Source organism: Kryptolebias marmoratus, linkage group LG8, assembly GCF_001649575.2.
Source record: "Kryptolebias marmoratus isolate JLee-2015 linkage group LG8, ASM164957v2, whole genome shotgun sequence".
Lineage (NCBI taxonomy): Eukaryota > Metazoa > Chordata > Actinopteri > Cyprinodontiformes > Rivulidae > Kryptolebias > Kryptolebias marmoratus.
This window is the reverse complement of record NC_051437.1, coordinates 2,155,940-2,178,423: the sequence shown is the minus strand read 5'-3', so window position 1 is coordinate 2,178,423 and position 22,484 is coordinate 2,155,940. Positions and strand designations below refer to the sequence as shown.

The 22,484-nt window shown below is 38.2% G+C and overlaps 1 protein-coding gene across 5 annotated transcripts in view; it reads left to right on the top strand.

Annotated features, from left to right (window-relative positions):
- Window positions 1-231: 231 nt before the first annotated feature.
- rgs19 (regulator of G protein signaling 19) overlaps window positions 232-22,484 on the top strand; it is a 65,829-nt gene continuing 43,576 nt past the window's right edge. The window contains exons 1-3 of one of the 5 annotated variants that reach the window (XM_037977033.1): window positions 232-477; window positions 1,703-1,778; window positions 20,270-20,380. In XM_037977033.1, coding sequence (XP_037832961.1) covers window positions 20,366-20,380 — 15 coding nt within the window. In that variant the 5' untranslated portion in view covers window positions 232-477; window positions 1,703-1,778; window positions 20,270-20,365. The remainder of the gene's footprint in view (window positions 478-1,702; window positions 1,779-20,269; window positions 20,381-22,484) is intronic. The other 4 variants (XM_037977034.1, XM_017409304.3, XM_017409301.3 and 1 more) reach the window with 4 other exon arrangements.

The following is a 22,484-nucleotide window of genomic DNA, read 5'->3' as shown; positions in this document are numbered from 1 at the left end:
ATCATCAAAATTAAACGAAATAAACATTTGAAATATGAGTTTGTATGTAATGTATGAATATAATATACAAGTTTCACTTTTTAAATGGAATTACTGAAATCAATCTACTTTTTCATGATATTCTAATTTTATGACCAGCACCTGTAAATGGCTTCATAACTCCAGCTCTTGCTAGATAGTGAGACTGCGCATGCGCTCTGCCGCCCGTGTCATCAGGGCGGTGATCTAGCTCCCTCTCTCTCTGTGTTTTGCAGGTCTCTCTACCACGCGCTCTCTGGGAAAAACCCGAGCGGGAGGAGAGCAGCAGAAGGGGGAGGAAGAGGACGAGGACTCCTTTCAATACAACGACGGAGGCAGGAAAACACACACACACAAAGACTGCTGGTGCGGGGCGGTGGAAAAGGAAACAAACCCACCCGGATGTGTCTCCGAAGGCGCAGCGGATACCACCCTCCGGACCTGATTCATGCCGAGATTGTGAGTAACTGCTGGGCTGGTTGGGACCTGGGGAGGGGACAGGAGGAGGGGGCTACTTTCACTCTTAACTCCCCCCGGCTGTGGGCTCTGTTCGGCAGCAAGCTTTTCCTTGCTTCGCGGTCGGTGTGATTCACTCCCTCTCCCTCCCTCCCTCCCTCCCTCCCTCCCCTGCTTCCTCACCCGCTCTGTCCTCTCCTGTCTCACCTTCTCGGTTCCTTGTCTGTTCGAGCAGAAAACAGTTCGTGTTATGGGTGGAAGAAGTGATCAAACTGTCTCCTTCCTTTCTGCTGGACACACTTGGTCAGTTAGTTTTTCTTTAGCCAGAAAACGAACAGGTGACTGAGACTAACTTTACTTTTCTTTCCTTCCTTTTGTGTCATATTTAGAAAGTCAGAAAAAAATCTTGATAGAAAATATTCAAAAGGCTTTTCATTTAGTACTCAGTTATAAAGAAGCCCATCCAATCATTACTTTCTGAAAGTTTAATTTCAAACATTCCAGAAAGTCGTTAGATATTTTGCTAACAGACAGACATGGTTGACTCCAGTTAGTAATGACAAAGTTTGAAACAAAGATATTTCATGATATGTTAGCACTTTAGGCATGTGTTGGGGATCAATCAAAGCTACTACTGCATCAATTTTTAGCTCAATATCTGTAAAATAAACAGAACTTTAGTCATTTTGGTGTTTGCTAAGGTCACTTAGTTGTGGTGGCCATCTTGAATCAAGTTGACTTCAAAAGTTACTGCTCAGATGACCGTGCAGTGACTACTTTTTAAGGGTTTCATTAAAAATGTGTTCAGTGATTCATGAGTTAGTTTGCTAACAGACAAACAGGGTTGGCTCAAAAAGTTATCTGTAAAGTTTAAACAAAAGATCTTGCTTGATGTGTTAGCACTGAGTTTTAGACATACTGCACAGTTTGAAAAGGGCTGGGGTGAATGTGTCTCCACCACCGTCCGCGTCCTTCCTGGCCAGCACCACCCTAGTCCTCTGAGAAGTTACCCGAGGCCCCAAGGGATACCTCATTGTGTGCCAGCAAGATAGGCTTCATGTTGAACTTGATCAGGTCAGGTCCTTGATGTCGCAGATGGGAAAGATTTCATCCATCAACTGCTTGGATTCCAACTCTGCAGTTGGCTCGAGAGCTTCGGACAGCAGGGTGTCCCTGGCTGGGGATGAATTTCCCAGTATTTTGACAGGAATCCCACTTATCTTTCCAGGGTCGACTTGTGAAGACTCCAGGTTGGCAAGTGCCACCTTAGTGTTCAACATGTCGAGACACATTGGGCAAGAGTCGTGAGTATCCATCTTTGAAAGAAAAAATTCTGAAGTGCTCAGACATGGATGTGAGCAGCAGCTGCCAGCTGTGATAGATGTTCTGACCACTTTCTTTCTTACCTTTGATCCCATTTTAGGACAATAGAAAAAGAGGTCCATTTTTGTCTAGCTAGTAAGCTAAACAGGCTAAATGTTAGCTGTGCGGACCCACGTTAGCTATGCTTAACGGTGGAGAGTGAATTTAGCCAGTTAGCAAGACGAACAGGCAGGATGGAGAACTGAGCAAAGCACAGTTCATAAGCTGTGCTGAACAGAGTAAGGAAATGCTGCAAACTTGATTTTAATGCATTGATATAAATAAGTAACAGAACACAAGTGAACATGTTGACAGTCAATCTGTTTTAAACCTTCGTATCAGGTTTTTCCTGCACTCAGGACAGATTTTAAACCAATTTATGATCATATTTAAGAACAAAGCTTAAATTTAAACTTAATGACAAGTATTGAGAATGTGTTTAAAATTTAGATTTTATTTACCTATTGTGTCAGCTAAACACTAAAGTCAACAGGCTGTTTTATGTATACAGGGTTTCCCTCAGAAAAGAGGCTAAACCCGGTAGTAGGTGGCCGTTCACCGATTGATCGCCGGCCAACCGTGATTTAGTTAAAAAAAGATTAAAGTTGACAGGAAAGTTAAAAATATGGCTATTTATTATGTGATATTGTAAGATATTTGTGTCAAATATTGACACTACTACAGTTTTATAAAAAGGCACTTTTGAAATACTTTTTTAAACAAAAAAATACAATTAAAATAAATACTAATTGTTTGCACCTAATTTGAATCCTAATTAAAGTCACATTTACAAATAAATTAAATGAACATGAATAAAAAAGTGCAAACAAAGCACCAACACACGTCTCACTTCCAGGCCAATGAATAACAACAGAGAACTCTGAAAAACAGACAGATGCTGTACTGTACTGTGCTTTTTGTGGCACAGGCTGCATGTTGGATCACTACATGGAACAAAACATCTAATGCTGAATTTAATAGCATAATTTTACTGTTAAACAAGGATAAAATGGGACATTATTATTAATATTTTCACTAAGTACAAAACATTCTTACCATATTCAGTCTTGTAAAGCCACCTGCTGAATTTCAGCTCAACTAACCATTTTTAGTTAAACCTGCTCATTCGATGTTTATTGCTGTGGCTCTGATGACCTGCTAACTCCAGGCAGCTGAAGGAGGCTCGGCCTCAGGGCTCATTAGTCCCGCAGGGCTCTGCGAACAACATGCGGACCTGAGCGCGCGGTGGGGGCGTTTATACTTGGAGCTTACATCGGAGCAGTATTCTCCAAATAGACATGGGGCAGTACGCTACGTAACCAGTGGAAATACAGTAAAAAGAGAGCAGATGGTTGAATGGAGCACGGTGCTAGAGGTCAGCGCTAAGTTATAAAAGGTGCACGACGTGGGACCTTCGCGCAGGGGTGGGGACAACGCGATTGTGTCACTGTTGGCGCGCGCATCCTCTCGCGGTGAGCTAGATAAAGGTAGTGGTTTTGGGGGTGCAGGTGGGAAAAAACATGTATAAAAAATGACGTATTTATAATAAGTAAGCGGAGCTTAGCCTGGCGGCAGGGTCACCAAAACCTGGCAACCCACCAGGCTTATGATACACTGGGGGAAACCCTGTGTGTATATATATATATATATATATATATATATATATATATATATATATATATATTTATTATAAAATAGAAAGGGGAGGGGGTGTTTTGTCTCTGGTATCTTTTTAAAAAGCATTTAGATTGCAGGAACGGAAGGATGGAAAAAATTGAGTGGTTTTGACTTTTTAACACAGTAGTATACCTTGAAACCGGTAATTGATCCATGATTACTCAAAGTAAGTGTTTGGGATCAGGCTCAGTTCCTGCCATACCAAATATATCCATATCTGTAAAATTAACTGAGTTAGAACCATTTTTTGTTGCCTTTTGATTTGATTAGTTGTGCCAGCCATCTTGAATCAGGGTGACTCTAAAAGTTAATTCCTTGTAGATGCACATCTCATGAAAATGTCATTAAAACATGTCCAGCAGTTCATGAGACACTTTGTTAACAAACACACACAAAGAGACACACAGGCTTGCTTGGCAATAGTAAAACCCAAACAGAGTTAGTACCTTGCTCTGCACATGCTCAGAAAAAAACAAAACAACTTAGATTCAGACACATTTACATTTCAGTTGTAATTGAAAGGCAGATAAAGCCTTGTGAATATTTTCAGGCTTCTTCCTGATTGTACCAAAAAAACGAGATTTGAAGCTTTGAATCTCAAAGATGCACCCTTCCAGTGACATCTTTTGGTCAGCTGCAGGTATAGCAGCCACAAACACAAATGATTCACGCATCTTGCTGATTCCAATTCCAAAGCAAAGACAACAAAGTTAGTTTTTAGCAGCTGTCTAAAATCAAAGTCATTGTTCACACACAGAACATTTAGAAATGCCAATTTTCTAATAAAATGTTTAAATGTGTTGTCCAGTTATTACATATAATTACTTGAAATGTTATTTTGATTATTATGACAGATTTGTGATGTGAAGTAAGATGACACGTATGTCATGTATCAGTAATTTGTAGGTATGACTGAAAGTTTGTAAATGCATACATGTATATGTGTGCTACTATTACATTCTATTAGGATATAACAAAATTATAGGTTGTAATTTCTATTGTAGTTATTTAACCAGGTATTTGATGATCACTATACAGTAAGGGCCAGCAGGATGGTCAGATGAGATGCTGCACAAAGATGCTGCTCTTACCAAAGAACAGCTCTTGTGAGCATGAGGCACTAAACCCATAAAATATATGTATATACATTTAAAAATGTTTAAACTATCAAGATAATATTAAATCAAATAAGGATATATTACAGAGTGTGATCGTAATGATTAGCAAGCTTTTATCAGAAATGACTTAAACATTATAACAATTTTATATCAAAACATTACTCTAAGAAAATGTGTTTCCCTGCACATTAAATTATTACTTTGCTGTCCACAACAAATACCAAACAATAAGAATTACAAAACACAACAAGATTGTTTTCTTCCATCACTGACGCAGAGCTCAGGTCTTTAGTAACGTTATGAAGCAGGGAGGGAGTGTCGATCATTTCTCCTCTCTCTAACAACTGAAGCTGTGTAAGACGTTTGGATAAGCCCCTTCATTTCCACTGTCTCATTGTGACAATGAAGCCTGAAACATCATTGGTCATGTGATCACAGTGATTTAAAACAAGCCCCTACACAGTGTTTCAAACCAGTCTGCTTCAAAAAGGGAGATGGGCTTCGGAGCCTCAGTGTCAAACAGGTATCTCTAACTAATATCTAAACTGACTGCTATGTCAACACAGTAGTAAGCAAGAAAGCTTGTATAACTGCAGTCTTAGACAGTAGGGTTCCCATTTGAGCATAAATAGTGTTAATAGGAATAGACAGAAATCTAGAACTAAATGTGGTATTATGTTCAGATAAGCCCAATCAGATCCAAATCTTTCTAACTTAATTACTGAGCTCTTTTCAGTCTGATATTACCAGACATTTTGGACACATTTGAGTGAAAGAAAAGCTTTTGAAGATGGTTTTCAGTGAAAGAAGTTGTTGAGTTTGCATTTCCTCTGTGTTTTTAGTTTGATGTGTTTGCACATGTGGAACTGTCAGCTGTCAGCAGCCATCACCCTTTATCCCCAGATATCTGGATCTGACGGGTTTCTTCCTGTCGCTGTTTCAATTAAAGGCCTAGCATTCCTAGAACAACTTTATATCCTGCCTTTCATGCCCGAGTTTTGGTCAAACCTTGAAAATGAACATTATGTTCAATATTGTGAGACATCAATGTCGATGTATGTGTTGAATGAATGATTCTCTGCTACAACCATGTTAGATTTTAGCTCAATATTTGTAAAATTTACTGAGTTAAAGCTACTGTTGTGTTGGCTAATTTTGATTACCTATGGGATCTTAAATCTTATCCATCTTTAATTGGATTGCCTCCAGAAGATAATTAGTAGTAGATGAACATTCAATGACTATGTTCTGCATGTCTCATGAAAATCCGCCCAGTGGTTCATTAGATATTTTGTTAACAGACAGAGTTAACTGCAACAGTTAATGTTAAAGTTCGAAGCAAAGAGCTTATACAATGAGTAGCACTTGGATTATGTGTTAAGGATGACTCTTAGCTACTACCACATTAAATTTTAGCTCAAAATATCTAAAATGGACTAAATTATAGACATTTTGGTGTTATCTAGAGTCATTTAGCTGTGGCAGCCATCTTGAATTGAGTGAGTCCAAAAGTTAATCCCTTGTAGATGTACATCCAATGATTATTTCTTAGAAGTGTCATTCAAACTCATCCAGTGAACTCATCCAGGCACACACAAACAGACACTGACTCCAGCAAAGATATTATCCACTTTTTCATTTTAGTGACAAGCGTACATGTAGCCTGAGAGCTTGAGGGTTCTGGTTGTTGCTAGGATTGCCTTCTTCTGGACATAGCCCTGTCTTTCTCCACCACTCTAGGTGGAGTCTCCCACTTTGACTGTGGGACTTCCAGTCTGTACTTGGTACAGATGTTCCTGTACACCAGGAGTAGACAATCCTGGTCCTCGAGTGCCACTATCCTGTAGGTTTTACTTTATCCCCTGCTTCAAAATACCTGATTCAGTGGTTCAATTACCTCTTCATGTTCTGCAGAAGCCTGTTAATCACCCACTGATTCAGAGCAGAGAAACAAGTAAAACATGCAGGATAGTGGCCCTCGAGGACCAGGGTTTCCTACCCCTGCTGTACACTATTCCAGCCACTTGGTTATGGTGTTCAAATTCCAACTGAGTTCTCGATGAAGGCTCTTGATGTTATACGATTTCAAGCACTCCAGTGTGTGTGTCTGGTAGTCAATCCAGGCAGTGCTCAGGTTTCTGTGTCTGGTTTTACAGTCTAGAGCTATGGTTCTGTCAACCAGTCGCTGCTGCTTGGTCCCTCTGGTGTTGGTGCTAATTCCTTTTTGTGCCTCACTCAAGTATTGACACGTGGGTCTATTCATCTTTACTGCTATCATGTCTAACAGGAGCTTCCATGTTGTACAAAGGCAAGTGATTGGCTAGTAGTTGGATAAAATTGCCTCTTTCTCAGGGTCTTCCATGATCAGAACTGTCTGGCCTTGGGACAACATTCATGGAGATCAGTCAGTTTTTTTAGCCAGTAGGTGTGGATCATGTCAGTAGGCCTGTTGCGATAAACGATAAATCAATTAATCGCAGGATAACAAAATTGAGGTCGATAATTTTCATTTATCGGCGTTAACGTTCCCTCTTGTCTCTCTCTTTCTACTGATGACACCATATGACAAAAGGCTCAGCTCCGGTGCTCTTCACTGACCCCTCCCTTTCTCTTAGCGTAAGGGGGCGTGGCCTATCACGTCAGGTAGCCAGCCAAGGCGCCTCGGCTTGTACCTCTTTAGCATTAGCCCCCGCTAGGAGTTAGCAAGCTAAAGAAACACTGTTTGATATTGGTGGAAAAACTAAATGGAATGGGTTTTAAGATCGTAGTACCAGCAGCGGTGTGGGAGCACTTCAGACTCAAACCAAATGACCGAGAAGAACCGCTGAACCTTTGAGAGCTGGTATGTTGTTTTTGTGCTTCTGTCGCTGTGTGCTTTTGTTTGTTTACACTTTTTGTTTATAAAACTAGCAGTTCTGTCTGTCTTCTCTATATAAAACTAATGATTATTACTTTTTGAAGGGCAGTTTAGTTTACAGACTTAATAATCTGTACGGTTTTGGTTTGATGTAGGTTTTATTTCCGTTTATTTATTTTTTTAATTCAAGTGCATTTTTTGTTAACAAAGGCTGAGAGTCCATTTTATTTTTGTTTTTGGTTGTTTTGTTTATTTTGTGTTCCAGTTCCAGTGTTAGGTGTTCTTTTATAATTAAAGTTTATTAATCTTTGAGAAGATGTACTTGCACTATTATGTTATTATCATTACATTAGTTTAAAACAGCCTCCAAATGATATTTTAGTTTATCGCAATAATTTCTGAGACAATTAATCGTCCAGCAAAATTTGTTATCGTGACAGGCCTACATGTCAGGCCCTGGTGCAGTACAACCTTTCATTCCTGAGACTCTGTCTTGAATGTCTGCCACTGTGATAGATGCTGGTTCTTGCTCTGGGAGATTGGTGTGTTACTGTAGCCATGGGCCATTATCATTGTGTGATATGACTCCCTGTCCCATGTGCTTCTCCAGTATTGTTCAGCTTCAGCTCTGGGTAGACCTACTCCCATGTTATTCCCTTGGCACTAATCATACAAACACACACACACACACACACCTAAATGAGATGTGGGGACTCAACTGTTATTCATCACTTGCGGTGACCACCCTTTGTAAAGGATTTAGAGTCATGAACTAAAATCAAGCGTAACAACCAAAGCTGTGTTAGCCTATGCATGCGTTATAACATACTTGAAATTGTGAAGTAATATTAAGAGCCTGTCAGGACCATGCTTGGTGGGGACCTAATTAAGTTTCTGATACTCATGGCTAATAGGGACCTCATTAGCATATCATTAACATAATTCTCACACACAGAGTTTACTTCATGAGGACTTGGCAAATGTCACTTAATGGGGACCTTACAAGTAAACTGGTCAAACTTACTTATTTCCCTTAAAGTAGGTAGGCAGTCAATTTTTATTCTTTAGAGTTTTAGTACTCTGCATGCATTTTTCTATTAAGTGTATTACCAGAAAAGAGCAAAAAAAATGTCAGCCAAATATATCTAACGGTTTTTGAGATTTTGGGGGGTAGGTGTACCTTCCCACAAACCCACCTTTGAATAGAAAAAGATGGGGGTTTTGAAAGCCGATTACTCAAACATTAAATCAATTTGACACTTATTTGTAATGACATTCTTTAAATATATGTAAATCCTACTGCAAAACAAGAAAATATACTATAAATAGCTTACATTTAAAATGAAGGTTCTTAAAAAAATCTAATTTTAAAAAATTGAACAAATTTCAATATTGACCCAAATAGCAGACAAAAATGTATGTTGAAACCAAGCCCCAAAAGCTATTGGTTTTAACAAGCCCAATTCTTTGTAGGGGTGTGGGACTGTCGAATAAAGGTTTATTTGGCTGCAAATATGCTTCCAAAGACAATTTGACCGACTGAAGAAAATTTCGAAAATGAACAAAATTGAGTATTTTTTGACCACTCCCCAAATTTGTATTTTTCATTGGATTTCAATAAAACTTCTTTACTACAGGTAAATTAGGCTGCTGAACATTATAAAAGACATCTATTTTTGGTTATCTTCAATAGTTCCCTTTATATTGCAGGTAGGAAATAGGGATTTGTTTTTTGTTTTTTTTTTAAATCGTATTTTAGAGAATTTTGACTTGCTCCAAAATGTTTTTTTTATGTATTTTATTGAAACTTCCTTCCTAGATGTAAATTAGACTGCTGCATCAGATAAAAACATTTATTTATTTCTTCAGTAGTTGTTTTGATATAGCTGGCAGAAAATAGAGATTTTTCCTTTTTTAATGGAACATTCACTATTACTGACCATCTGAAAAAGTGCCAAAGGGCATTTTTCATAAGAAATGTCCTGAGTTTATTCTTTTTGGATACATCCAGTCACTTCACCAGAAAATGCAATCATTTTTACAACATCTATAAGTTGTTATAAGTTATAGTTTTAAGTTATAATTAAGGTTATAAGTATAACTGCTCTGTTTATTGTTTAGCAATATATACAGAATTGTTATGAACTGCATACATGACAGCTCATGTATGCAGAACTGTCATGTCAAATGTTTTTCTGTACACAGACATTAGAAACAAAAACAAAACCTGTCCTAAGCTCTCGTCACTCAGACTCACAGATGGGGGAGAGGGAGGGGGGGGGGTGTTTGAAGGAAGCAGTGACGTCAGCAGACAAGTAAAATTAATTCAAGCAAGAGAATTTAAAAAGAATCCAATATGAGAAATGAAGTAGCAACACATCTTTAAGAACTAACATGTATCTTGATAAGCATTGATGTTTTTTTTAAACCGCTGATTTTTGTAGCGTAAACAGCACACTACTAAAGAAAAAACAAAACGAAGCGATTTCTCTGAGAATATACAATCAAGATTTACTTTATTGACCAGGCATCTAAATTCGCACATATACGCTCCATCTTCCACCATTCAGTTTTGTATTTTAAGCGTAAGTTATTTAGAAATCCAACTAAAAGCAGCTTGTTACAGCTGCAAAGTTACAGAGAAAGCCTGACCAGCTCGGGAGAAACCGCCTCCCCACCCCCCATTAAATACAACCGCATATCAGAATAACGCTAACTATGATCTTTATATTACTTTAAAGATATCTGATGTAAGAGTGCTTCTCTAACTTAGCCAGGAAGGGAATTAGTACGTCTGGAATAGAGTCATGATCCGAACAGTCAGCAGCGTCCACAGAAGGCAGCTCCATGTTGTATGGTCCCTTTAGGTGACGATATGCTCGGGGCGTCACGCACAATTATTCTGCAGCTGTGGTTCCAGTATTATATAAAGCTAACAAACTAATCTTTATTTTGATACCCATTTTGTTGGGTTTATTTTTTATAATTCGTTTGCTGTTTGACGATCTATTCGGAGGTTTTGATACTTTGGCTCATTTGGTCATTTGTTCGCGACGCCCAAACAGATTCTCTGGGACAATGTCTCGGCGCGGTGTCAGGAGGGGCGTTTTAATTAGCATAAATAATGCGTTCTAATTGGTCTTTTCAAAAAATGTATGAATTACTGGGAAATTTAAAGTGTTTTATTTGATTCAACATACATAAAATTTGTATCATTGGAAAGGAAAGTTAATAAACTTTAACACTGTAGTGTTGCTTTTGGAAAAAAATATTCTGAAAAGGACTTTTGATGGTGTGAAGTAAGGACATTTTCCGTGATCAGCATGAGTTCTCTCCCAGTCCTGAATGGAAAGAGCGTCGCTGCCGGTACCTACTTAAAGGGTTAGTTTCATAATCTTCAATGTCAATACTTTAAAAAAAACAACAACATTTAAACCAGTCAACTACATAAAGCAACCTGACTACTAGATGACAATCTATAACTGGTTTCATGTATATTGAACATGTTGGTCATGGAAACTCAATAACAATAAATAAGTTTATGTTGCAAAATTCAACTTTTAATTAAGTGAATGAATTCAGCCAAAGGCAACAGAAGCAGAGCAAACTTAAACAACAATAACAACCAAAAACTTACCTGGAAGTTTAAAGTAAAACAGCTTCTTCGAGTTTCTAACAAATATGATGTGAGACATTCAGCTGCTTCATCACACCTACATATGTGTAATAACACACGTCTGTTCCCATTTTACAACTAAACTAAATAATATTAGCTAAACTATTTACATTGAAATTTTCTTTTGTTTGCGGTTGTAAATAAAGTATTTCACGTTCTGCCAGCTGCGGTTCTGCCTGTAAACACTTATCACAATCCTTCTTTCCAGGTATAATTGAAAATGAGATGAAAGTGTTTTTCCACAGCTTGTATTTCTGTGGGGTTCCGGGCAGTTTTCTTCAGGGAAGCTTTACCTTAAAATTGTTAAAAGAATTAAAACATAAATTAATAGAACAGTCTGTTGTGTTTTGTGAAAAAAAAAAAAAACCCAAGCAACAACTGATAAGTGCCTTTGACTATTTGTAATGAAATCTGTATTTGGACATGTAGACTGAATACAATTTATTGTATTGCAAAGATTTGTTTCAAAAGGAAATTAACTTTAAAAATGATAGGTATAACATCTCTGTTGGACAAGTCATGACCATCTGTGTTTTTGTTACTTTAGGTTAAGCTAAATTAAGGTTAATGGAGTATCCTGTTCTGTCATCTTACGGATGTCCACAGCTCACAGGAACAAGTAGAAGAGAAGGAGCTCTATTCTGAAATAATGTTATTTTAAAAAGAAAAACACTTACTTTTGCCTGTCTTCTGAGCGCATGTTGTCATCTGATGATGATGATGGTTTATCTTCCCTTGATGGTGGTAAGTTCTTCTGGGAAGCTTTACCTTCAAATTGTTAAAAGAATAAAAACATAAATTAATAAGAACTGTCTGTGGGAAATATATTTTGTAGTTCTAAATTCTACATTTTTCTTTAAAAAAACAACAACCAAACAACAACTGATAAGTACCCTTGACTAGTTGTAATGAAATCTGTATTTGGACTTATTGATGGAACACACGCAGACACACACGCACATATATGATATGGTCACTGAAATAATTTGAAACTGAAAGAAGTAATAAAAAAATACAAGAAATCAACTAATGAATGTTAAACACTCCTTTTGAATTTAGGTAAAGTAGAATTATTAAAAAAACTGGCCTTGATAAAAGGATAGTACCCATAGAAACAGGGTTTGTATGGGTGCTTAAAACCCTTGGAAGAGCTTGAATTTGAACATGGTATTTTTATTGTTTTGAAAGGGCTTCAAATATGAATTAAGTACGTGTGGTCAGTGATAGGAAGCAGCAGCAGGTCACAAATGTGTTAACAATAACACGTCATTTTGCGATAAAAAGGTAATCTCTGGCCTCAGATGGAGACACACCAACTGTTATAAAGTGGCTTGGGAGGACTGCAAGTTTTTGCCATTCTTCCTCTTCTTGCCAGTGGGGTCCCACTTCCTCTTCCTGTCTTTCTTCATTTGTCTGTTGCTTACTTCCTCTTTTTGAAGTTGCTCATCTCTTCTCTTCCTGTTTCTCTGTCTTACATTTCTGTTCTCTTTCAGCATGTCAGTCAATCTTTATTGTGTGTTTGTATTCGTTGTGTTTCTTTATCCCCCACCGCCATAAATGGTGGACAATTACTTGATTGCTTTTGTCTTTTTGTTTGTTCATGTGTCTGTCTGCTTGCAAAATATCTCATTAACCAGTGGATGAACTTTAATGAAACTTTGAAGAAATAATCATTGATTATGCATGTACAATTGATGAACATTTGGTGTCAACCTGATTCAGGATGGCTGTTACAGCCAATTGACCAAACAAAATGCAAAAAAGGCTATATCATAATCAGTTTTAGCAATATTGAGCTAAAACCTGAAGTTGTAGTAGCTGGTAGCTGAGTCATTCATATCACCAATGATGTCGAGTTTTGTTTCTTCATATGACATAAATGAAATTCACAAGAATTTGCAATAGGGATGTCACGATTCAGATTTTTTGGCTCCTGATACAATCCGATTTTTTTAATGATCCGATACCTATATTTTCAAAGCTGTAAAAAAAAGCGACCAGTATTACTTCAGTTTTTATTTTGCTTTATAACATGACCAACAATATTGCTTGGTATTTGTAACAAACCTACTCTGAGTATGACACATAAAAATAATCTACAGATAAGAATAATAATCATTTACCTATCTGAGCTCAACATTCAATGTAACAAATTATTTTCTCCCTTTTTCACTGAAAGTGCTGGTAGTGAACTTCACCAGATAAAAGTATGTAAACTGTAACAAGAATTCAAAAAATAAAATATTACTATAAGGTCCAACATTCTAGGACAGCTTATTTGAACTGAAATCTGCAACTTGTACACTTTGAGTTGGTTCTTAAATAACCACATAGGAATATGTATTTGTGTTACAGTTTACATAAGAACTTAACTTACAATGATCGTTCAAAAATAAATAACCAAGGTTGCTCTTTCTCAAACTAAAGTGAAGGTACTGAACTTCCCACAAAAAACAAAGAGTGCAAAACACAAGGAATGAAACATTACTATTTGAAAAAACTAAAACCCTTTCCTACATTCTATTCAAGTTAGCAGGACTAAGTGAGAAGCTGCTGTTTAACCCTCACTAATAAAGTGAAAGTTCTTCTCTGTCAATCCAACAGATAAACGGTCACGCTTCTCATCCATTATATTTGAGGTAGCACTGAAAAGTCTCTCACTGTCCACGCTTGTGCATGGAGCACAGAGAAACCTGGTTAGGGACTGTGTGTAGCATGTGTCCTCCAGTAATCTAGTGGACTGACCGACCTGGGAGTGGTTCGTTCTGAGAGGTAGTTCTGCACCTCAGTGACAACTGAAGATGAGGTGGCAGATCTGGTTTCAACTTCGTTCTCTTCCAGAATCCCATCAAATATGCTTCCTAGTTTGCTGCTTGCTGTTGTTGGGCTCTCACAGAGTCTCCCCCAGTGTATTATAAGCCTGGCGGGGCGCCAGGCTTTTGGTGACCCTGCTCCGCTTGTTTATTATAAATACGTCATTTTTTATACATGTTTTTTTCCACCCGCACCCCCAAAACCACTACCTTTATCTACCTCACCGCGTGAGGGTGCGCGCTCCAGCAGTGACACAATCGCACTGTCCCCGCCCCTGCGTGTGTTGTGTCGTGCACCTTTTGTAACTTGGTGTGGACTGCACACGCCATGCTCCATTCAAAAGAGCTGGTTTGGCTGTATCAGTATTTATATGATCCCTCTGTGAGAGATCACAAACATAATCAAACGGCTCAAAACTCATGGCAGCCGATAAAAAGGAGTGTTCATAGAAATATTAGTCCTATGATGGGCGAATCACAGCTAAAGCAAAAAAATCAGTGAAAGTCAAACTGAGTGATTTAAGTTTAAACATCTTCTCTGTATCACAGCCAGAAACACAACAGCTCTTCCTGCTGAATACGTGCAGCCATATTTGATGTGACAACCATCTGCTCTCTTTTTTATCGTATTTCCACTGGTTACGTATTGTACTGCCCCGTCTTTTCGGAGAATACTGCACCGACATAAGTGCCAAGTATAAACGCCTCCACCACGTGCTCACGTCTGTGCACTGTTCGCTGAGCCCTGCAGGACTCTAATGAGCCCTGAGGCCGAGCCTCCTTCAGCTACTTCGAGTTAGCACGTCGTCGAAGCCACAGCAACAAAACATTGAACGAGAGGGTTTAACCAAAAATGGTTAGTTGAGCCGAAATTCAGCAGGTGGCTTTACAAGACTGAATATGGTAAGAATATTTTGTGCTTAGTGAAAATATTATCCTTGTTTCACAGTAAAATGATGCTATTAAACTCAGCTTTGTTTTGTTGTTACATGTAGTGATCCAACATGCAGCCTGTGACACAAAAAGCACAGTACAGTACAGCATCTGTCTGTTTTACAGTTCTTTGTTGTTATTCATGTGCTTCAAGGTCTAGATTCCTGTGTCATTCTCCTCATCTCGAGAAAGAGCACGCTTCAGAACTGTGATGGCAGGTGTCACATCAGCACATGTTGCAGTCTCTGCACTCACTGCCCTTGTGACCTCCTCAAATGGAGCCAAGACTAATGCATTCTTCTCTGCCAACATCCACTGGTTTATAGTCATCGAAGAGGGAAGGTTGTGCTCACTTGCATATAGGCTGTGGGGACGTTTCTGTTCAGGTGGTGCTTTGTCAGAGATATAGTGCTGAGAAGAGAGTTCGTACCGTGATTCTAGAAAGTCCATCAGACGCTGAAAGCCAGTGTTTTCCATGACACTCAGTGGTTGATTGTCTAATGCAATGTATTCAACAATCTTCTGTTATTTTTATGGACCTGTCGCAGTTTCGAGACAGCATTTTTTGTCTTTGAAATGCCTCTGATGATGTTTGTTGCTGTGGTTTCGCAGCTTTATTCTTGTATATCTCATATTGGGTTGGGTGATTCTTTTCAAGGAACGATTCAAGTTGGTAGTATTAAAGTGAGCACTGCTGTTCCCACCGCGAGAAACATCCAGTCTGCAAACTTTGCAAGTTGCTGTTTGATCATTGTTGTTTTCCAGTGAAAAGTGTTCCCACACCGCAGACATGGTTGCATAGTGTTGCGTCTTGATTAACGGCAGTCGTAAAGCGTGACAATGCTGAAAACTGACACGAAAATTGGATCGGCCTGATCGTGTGACTAAATCTGATTCTACCAGATTCTTAAAAAATAGCCATATCGGCAACGGATACCGATACTGAATGTCCGATCAGGACATCCCTAATTTGCAAGACATTTCTGCAATGACGAATATAGGATTTTGTTGAACCAAGTGAGAACACCCAGCCCTCTTTGAAACTCTATAGCTCTGACATACTTCAAAGTCGAAACATCATCCAAAATTTTATTGTGTATAGGCTTCGCCCTTTAAGGCTGTCACTGGTGGGTTTCCCTTTGTACCCAGTGCAGCACTAAAAACTTTAGTCCATGCCCACCTGTTAGGTGGACCCCACCCTGGTCTGTATAATCTGTGCTGTGACTTGGTATTCACCTCCCATTTTTCTTTAGACAGCAAAACATTTGAAGAATAAACAAAGATGTCCAGCAGAATGATTCACCTGTGTCTGGCCTGCCAGACCGGGGCTTGCCTTGCTTCCATGATGACCACAGTTCAGCAAGTAACTGCATGAACTCTTAAAGAGTTGCTCAGAGTGGCAGCGCATATGTTGCGCATATGGATGGACCGACTGATCAGCAGGGGGAACACACTGAAGTTGGCAGCAGTGCTCCATACATTCAACAGGTTTGGAGATCATCCTGTCATCCCCAGAACAGAGTTGGACTCTCTAGTCAGAGTTACAGGAATTCCTGATTAAAGGCATCATTTCTAGGGTTTCCCACTGAGAACTTATTTTCACGTCCCCAAACAGAGAAAATTTCTGCATTTCTCTGGGGACTAACCACCCATTCAGTTACTCATTCGCCCTGTGCGCAGCCTGTAAAATGTGTGGAGATGGGCCTGCAGCCATTATGCACAGCGGTAATGAGAATTCTTTTTATCTGGATGACCTGCCCCTGCAGGCTTGGTCCGGAGAGAGGGCACAGGTACAGACAAAAATGTTGGTGGCACATTTGTCCAACCTGGGCTTCTCCATAAACTGGGAGAGGATCTCTGTTCTCCCATCCCATCTCATTATTCATTAGGGAGTGGAAGAGTCACTAAGCTTGCTGTTCATGAGACTGCGGAGATTGTTCACCCTCCTGTGCATCGATCTTGTGTGCCACAGGTAGTGTGTGATCTTTGTTCCTCCCTTAAAGCTGAAGCAAATGTTTTTCAAACAAGGTCTATTGCATCTACTAGTTGCTACTCATTGGAAGCCAGTTATTCATGCTAGCTCCACTGATCCAGTCCTCAGACAGCCTCCCGCACATCTCTGTGTGGGTAAAGCAGGTGTTAGCAGATTACTATATTGCTTAAAAGACAATGATTTATTGGGGGGACAAATATTGATAAAATCTTGTCTCATTTCATTCTTGTAGACCCAGGATCTGTTCTTGTCCTGTCTCACGAGATGAGTGTCTTGTCCCCCCCCCTAATTTTAATATAAACTATATAGCTAGACTCTAATAATCTACTGACTGACCTTTAACATTGATTATGATGCACATTTACTGTGGTATCATTTTAGTACATGGATATAAAGTCACAAAATGGATTTTCTAGAAGATTTATGTATTTTTTACCAAACTCTTTTATTGGTAATGGCAGAGTCCACTGTGGAAAGTTTGTTGTTTGTTTGTTTTTTCCCTTCCCAACACCTCCTAAAGGTGTTGGGGAACAGGGTTTTCCCCGGAAAAGAGGTTAAGCCTGAAGGTAGGGGGCTGTTCGCTGGCCGACCGTGATTTAGTAAAACCAAAAGATGAAAGTTGACAGGTAAGTTGAAAATATGGCTATTTATTATGTGATATTGTAAGATATTTGTGCCAAATATTTACACAACTACAGTTTTACAAAAAGGCACTTTTGAAAAACCTTTTATAACAAAAATACAATTAAAATAAATACTAATTGATTGCACCTAATTTGAATCCTAATTTAAGTCACATTTACAAATAAATTAAATTAACATAAATGAAAAAGTGCAAACAAAGCACCAACACACGTCTCACTTCCAGGCCAATGAATAATAACAGAGAACTCTGAAAAACAGACAGATGCTGTACTGTACTGTGCTTTTTGTGGCACAGGCTGCATGTTGGATCACTACATGGAACAACAAAACAAAACATATCTAATGCTGAATTTAATAGAATCATTTTACTGTTAAACAAGGATAATATTTTCACTAAATACAACACATGCTTACCGTATTCGGTCTTGTAAAGCCATCCGCTGAAATCTAGCTTAACTAACCATTTTTGGTTAAACCTGCTTAGTACATGTTTATTGCTGTGGCTCTGACGACGTGCTAACTCCTGCTCCATTAGAGTCCCTCAGGGCTCCATTAGTGGAGGACCTGAGCACGCGGTGGAGGCGTTTATACTTGGCGCTAACCACGGAGCCTTACTCCGAAAAGACAGGGGGCAGTACGCTACGTAACCAGTGGAAATACGGTAAAAAAAAAAAAAGACAGCAGATAGTTGTCACATCTAATATGGCTGCATGTATTCAGGAGGAAGTTGTGTTCCTGGCTGTGATACAGAGAGAATGTTTAAACTTAAAACATTCAGTTTGACTTTCATTGATTTATTTGCTTTAGCTGTGATTTGCCCATCATAGGACTAATATTTCTTCCCTCTGTGGTCTGTAAACACTTTTTTTTTTAAATCGTTTGCAAGAGCAATCTCCTTCCGTGAGTTTTTGGGGGTTTTGGGGGTGCAGGTGGAAAAAAATGTGTATAAAAAGTGATTTATTTATAATAAACAAGCGGAGCTTAGCTTGGCAGCAGAGTCAGCAACGCATGGCGGCCCACCAGGCTTATAATACACTGGGGGAAACCCTTGGGAAATAAAAGGTTTGTTTGATCAATCCCGTTGATTCATGCTCACAATCAGAGCCCAATGAATATGGACATCAACATCAGGAAAGCCTGATAAATCAACAGGGAGAGTGGATGTGTCTAACCCATCAATCTACTGTTCCGCATTTCTCTAAAGTTAGAATTTTAAGACAGATTACCCTGTCTGATCGTCATGCTCCTTGTTACCCTTATTGAAAAGACCAACCTAATTTCAGAGGTTTATTATTAGCTAATGCTGAAAACACTTTTTTAATGACATGGATAAAGAAAAGTATGCAATGTTTTGTTTTTGTTTTTTGTTCTGTGAGTATTATAGCTGATCCCAATTCAATGGATTATCTCAATATGATGAAACTTTATCTTAAAGTAACACTTGTAATGACACATTGCTGTTGATTGGAGCAAATAATAACAAAGCCATAATGTGCCAAGAGACATGCGGGGTATACTATGAATCATGAATTTCCACTTATCTAGCTATGTTGAGCTGATAGTCCGAGTTTTCCAAATTCATGAAGGAGAATCTCTGAGTGTAGCTAGATCAACGTGGTAGCAAAGGCTTAGTTCACAACCTGCTCATGAGCAGGTTATGAATTTCAGTTAACTCTTAAATCAAGCTTTCACTGATACTGTTCTTAATGAATTTCCAGTTTTTTAAAAAAATCAGACAGTGGCAACATATATGTCATCATTATTCTGCCCATTTTTGCAAACATTACCAAAAAAGTTGGATTATTGTCAAATAACATAGGAATAAAAATTTTCCATGTTATTGCAGTGTTCCACATTTAGGTTTTCATTAAATATTGGCACTTTTGTTGTCAAATTTAATCACAAACATTGTTTATTCAGGAAAGCATTTTCATTTAATTCATTTTAGCCTATTAAAAACAGTCCTAACCATTCTAGTCTTAAACAAAAATGTTCCAGTTTACACGATTTTCAGCATAAGAAATAGTCAAAAAAGTACTTATAGTAATTTGAATACACTGAGAAGTTATTTGACAAATAAAGTGTCAAATGACTTGGGGAATGCCCCTTTTCATATGAACACACTTAGAGACAAAAGCGGAAATTCTAAATTAATAAAGGAGCATCAGAACCATTATTGTAGCACCTGAAATTTCTTAGTGAAGTTTTAGGCTTTATCATACCAGAATAATGGAAGAAAGACCTGCTTTTTTTAACTTGCTTTGTAGTGTACCCCTCTTGAAACACATAAATATTATTTTCTTTCACCAAGTTTGTACATAATGTGAATAAAAGTATATTTTCATTAGTGTCAGAATTTTGTGTAAAAGAGAAAATCTATCACTGACTAAATATTTGGTGGTTATTGTTGCACACACTCACAGTGGCCTTTTTCTTCTCTCTCTTTGTGTGTGTGTGTTGGTCTTTTCCATTGGGGTTTTGGTGCATTTTGTGGGTGGTATATTTCCTGCTTGATGTACTGTTCATGTGTGTGTTTCTGGTCCATGACTGCATGTTGTGCAAATTTTACACATTTCTATTTCTGCCCATTTTTCAACAAATTTGAATGGTCTATGCTTCTCTTTGGTGTATTATGTGAATGCGTGTTGTGAACATATCTGTGTGTTCTCCTGTGTGTGTGTTCACCCATGTGCAGTTGTTTGTATGTGTGTATTTATGAAGGAGAGGTCCAAGGATGAAGGGGGGATGACATGCATGTGTCCGGCCTGCTAACGGCGCTGGCAACTCACATTCTTACAGACTGCCTACCCTCACAGCATGGTGGATGTTCTGGTAAAGCAACTGCATCACTTTCTGTCCCTTTTTACTTTTCTTTTTGAATAATATTTATGTTCTACCACGATTTTTTGTACTATTTGGAAAATTTGTCTGAACCATCTTTATATTTTTATTCAGTATCTAAAAGCAGTTCTACAGATCTTCCACAACATTATGAGACCTCGGAATTCATAAATTGTTTATTTTTTTTAGTGAGATGGCATACAGTATTCATATTCCTTGAAGGTCTCCATATTTTGTCACAATCCAGCCATAAACTTCAAATAATTTACTGGATTTTATAGACCAACACAAAATAGTGCATAATTGCGAAGTGGAAGGAAAATGATTGTCAAAATTTGTTACAAATACAAATGTAATTCATGCTGGCAAAATGAGTCATAATTTGGGTAGGCGGCAGTTAAAAAAAAAAAGCGAAAACATAAATTTTTGCTGGCATTTGTAATAAATTGCATTCATAAAGACACCATCTAGCAATCTCAGAAACTAAAATAGCATATATTTTTTCTAATCAACCTTTAAATCAAAGTTTTCTAACCAAAAAAGTTTTTCAGAATTTGGACTTTTCATTTTAATCTTAGTAGTTTCATTCATAACTGATTGTTTTTCTCCGCTGGCTTCTGAAAAGCCAGAAACTCCTTCAAAAAATGTGTGATGTCATTGTGAAGCTCAGGGTTTCTCCCCTTTGATGACATGAGACTTGAGACTGTGGCTGAGGTTTATGTTCCAGCCGGACAACAACTGAAATATCCATCCAGAGCTACAATGGGATGGTTTAGATCAAAATATTCATGTGTTACAATGACCCATTCAAAGTTCAGACCTAAATCCAACTGAGAATCTGTGGTAAGATTTAAAAAGTGCTGTTCACAGACGAGCTCCATCCAATCTATCTGAGGTAAGGGTATTTTGTAAAGGAATGGGCAAAAATTTCACTCTTTAGATGTACAAAGCTGGTCAAGACAAAGCCCAAAAGACCTGCAGCTGGAATTGAAGTGAAAGGTGGTTGAACCAAGTATTGACTCAAATTCATGCCACACTTTTCAGATTTTTTAACTGTAAAATATATTGAAAAAAATGCATCAGTTTCCTTCCAGTTCAAAATTGTGCACTGCTTGTGTTGGTTTATGACATACAATTGCAGTAAAATACTTTCACAATTCCAAAAAGTTGTGACTTTGTGCAAAATGTTAATAAAAGTATCATGTACTGATTTGCATATCTTATCTCATCTCACACATTTTATTCACAATGGAACATAGTTAACATATCAAATGATTAAACTAAAAAAATGTCCCATTTTTGGAAAAATAAATATGGTAATTTTGATTTGATGGCTGCAACACATCTCAAAATAGTTGGGACACTGTAAAGCATCCCTTCTTCTTTTAACAGCAGTCTGTAGATGTCTAGGAATTGAGGAGAGCAGCTGCTGGAGCTTTTATACTGATTTATAGTTATACTTTGGTTATACTCACGATACATGGCCCCATCCATCCTTCCCACAATATGGTGCAGTCGTCCTGTCCCCTTTGCAGAAAAGCATCCCCATCAGTCAATCCCCTGACTGACTGATTGACTGAATGGTAAAAAAAAAACATATGACCACTAATGTGCCTAAAGTCTATGTGTTTATGTGAAATACCCATATCCCAAAGAAAATAAATGTATAAACTACAAATTTATTCTAAACAACTAAGATTGAACAAAAAAATAGAAATTCACCAGAAAACAAACAAATCAATAAACTAAATTTAAAGAATTAAAAAAATATAAAGAAATAGCTCCTACAACAACAAATCTTTATACACATAAACAGATAACACACAACTTGTATCAAAATTTGAACACAAAAATAGTTCACTAAACAAACATTTTCTTGTAGTCATTTAATAAGGTGAAAAAATGTAATTAAAATGGCAGTTCAATCTGCAGACATGGAACGCCCTTGAAGTCACACAAATATCCATCCATCCATCCATTCTCTTCCGCTTATCCGGGGTCGGGTCGCGGGGGCAGCAGCCTAAGCAGGGAGACCCAGACTTCCCTCTCCCCAGCCACTTGGGCCAGCTCCTCCGGGGGAATCCCAAGGCGTTCC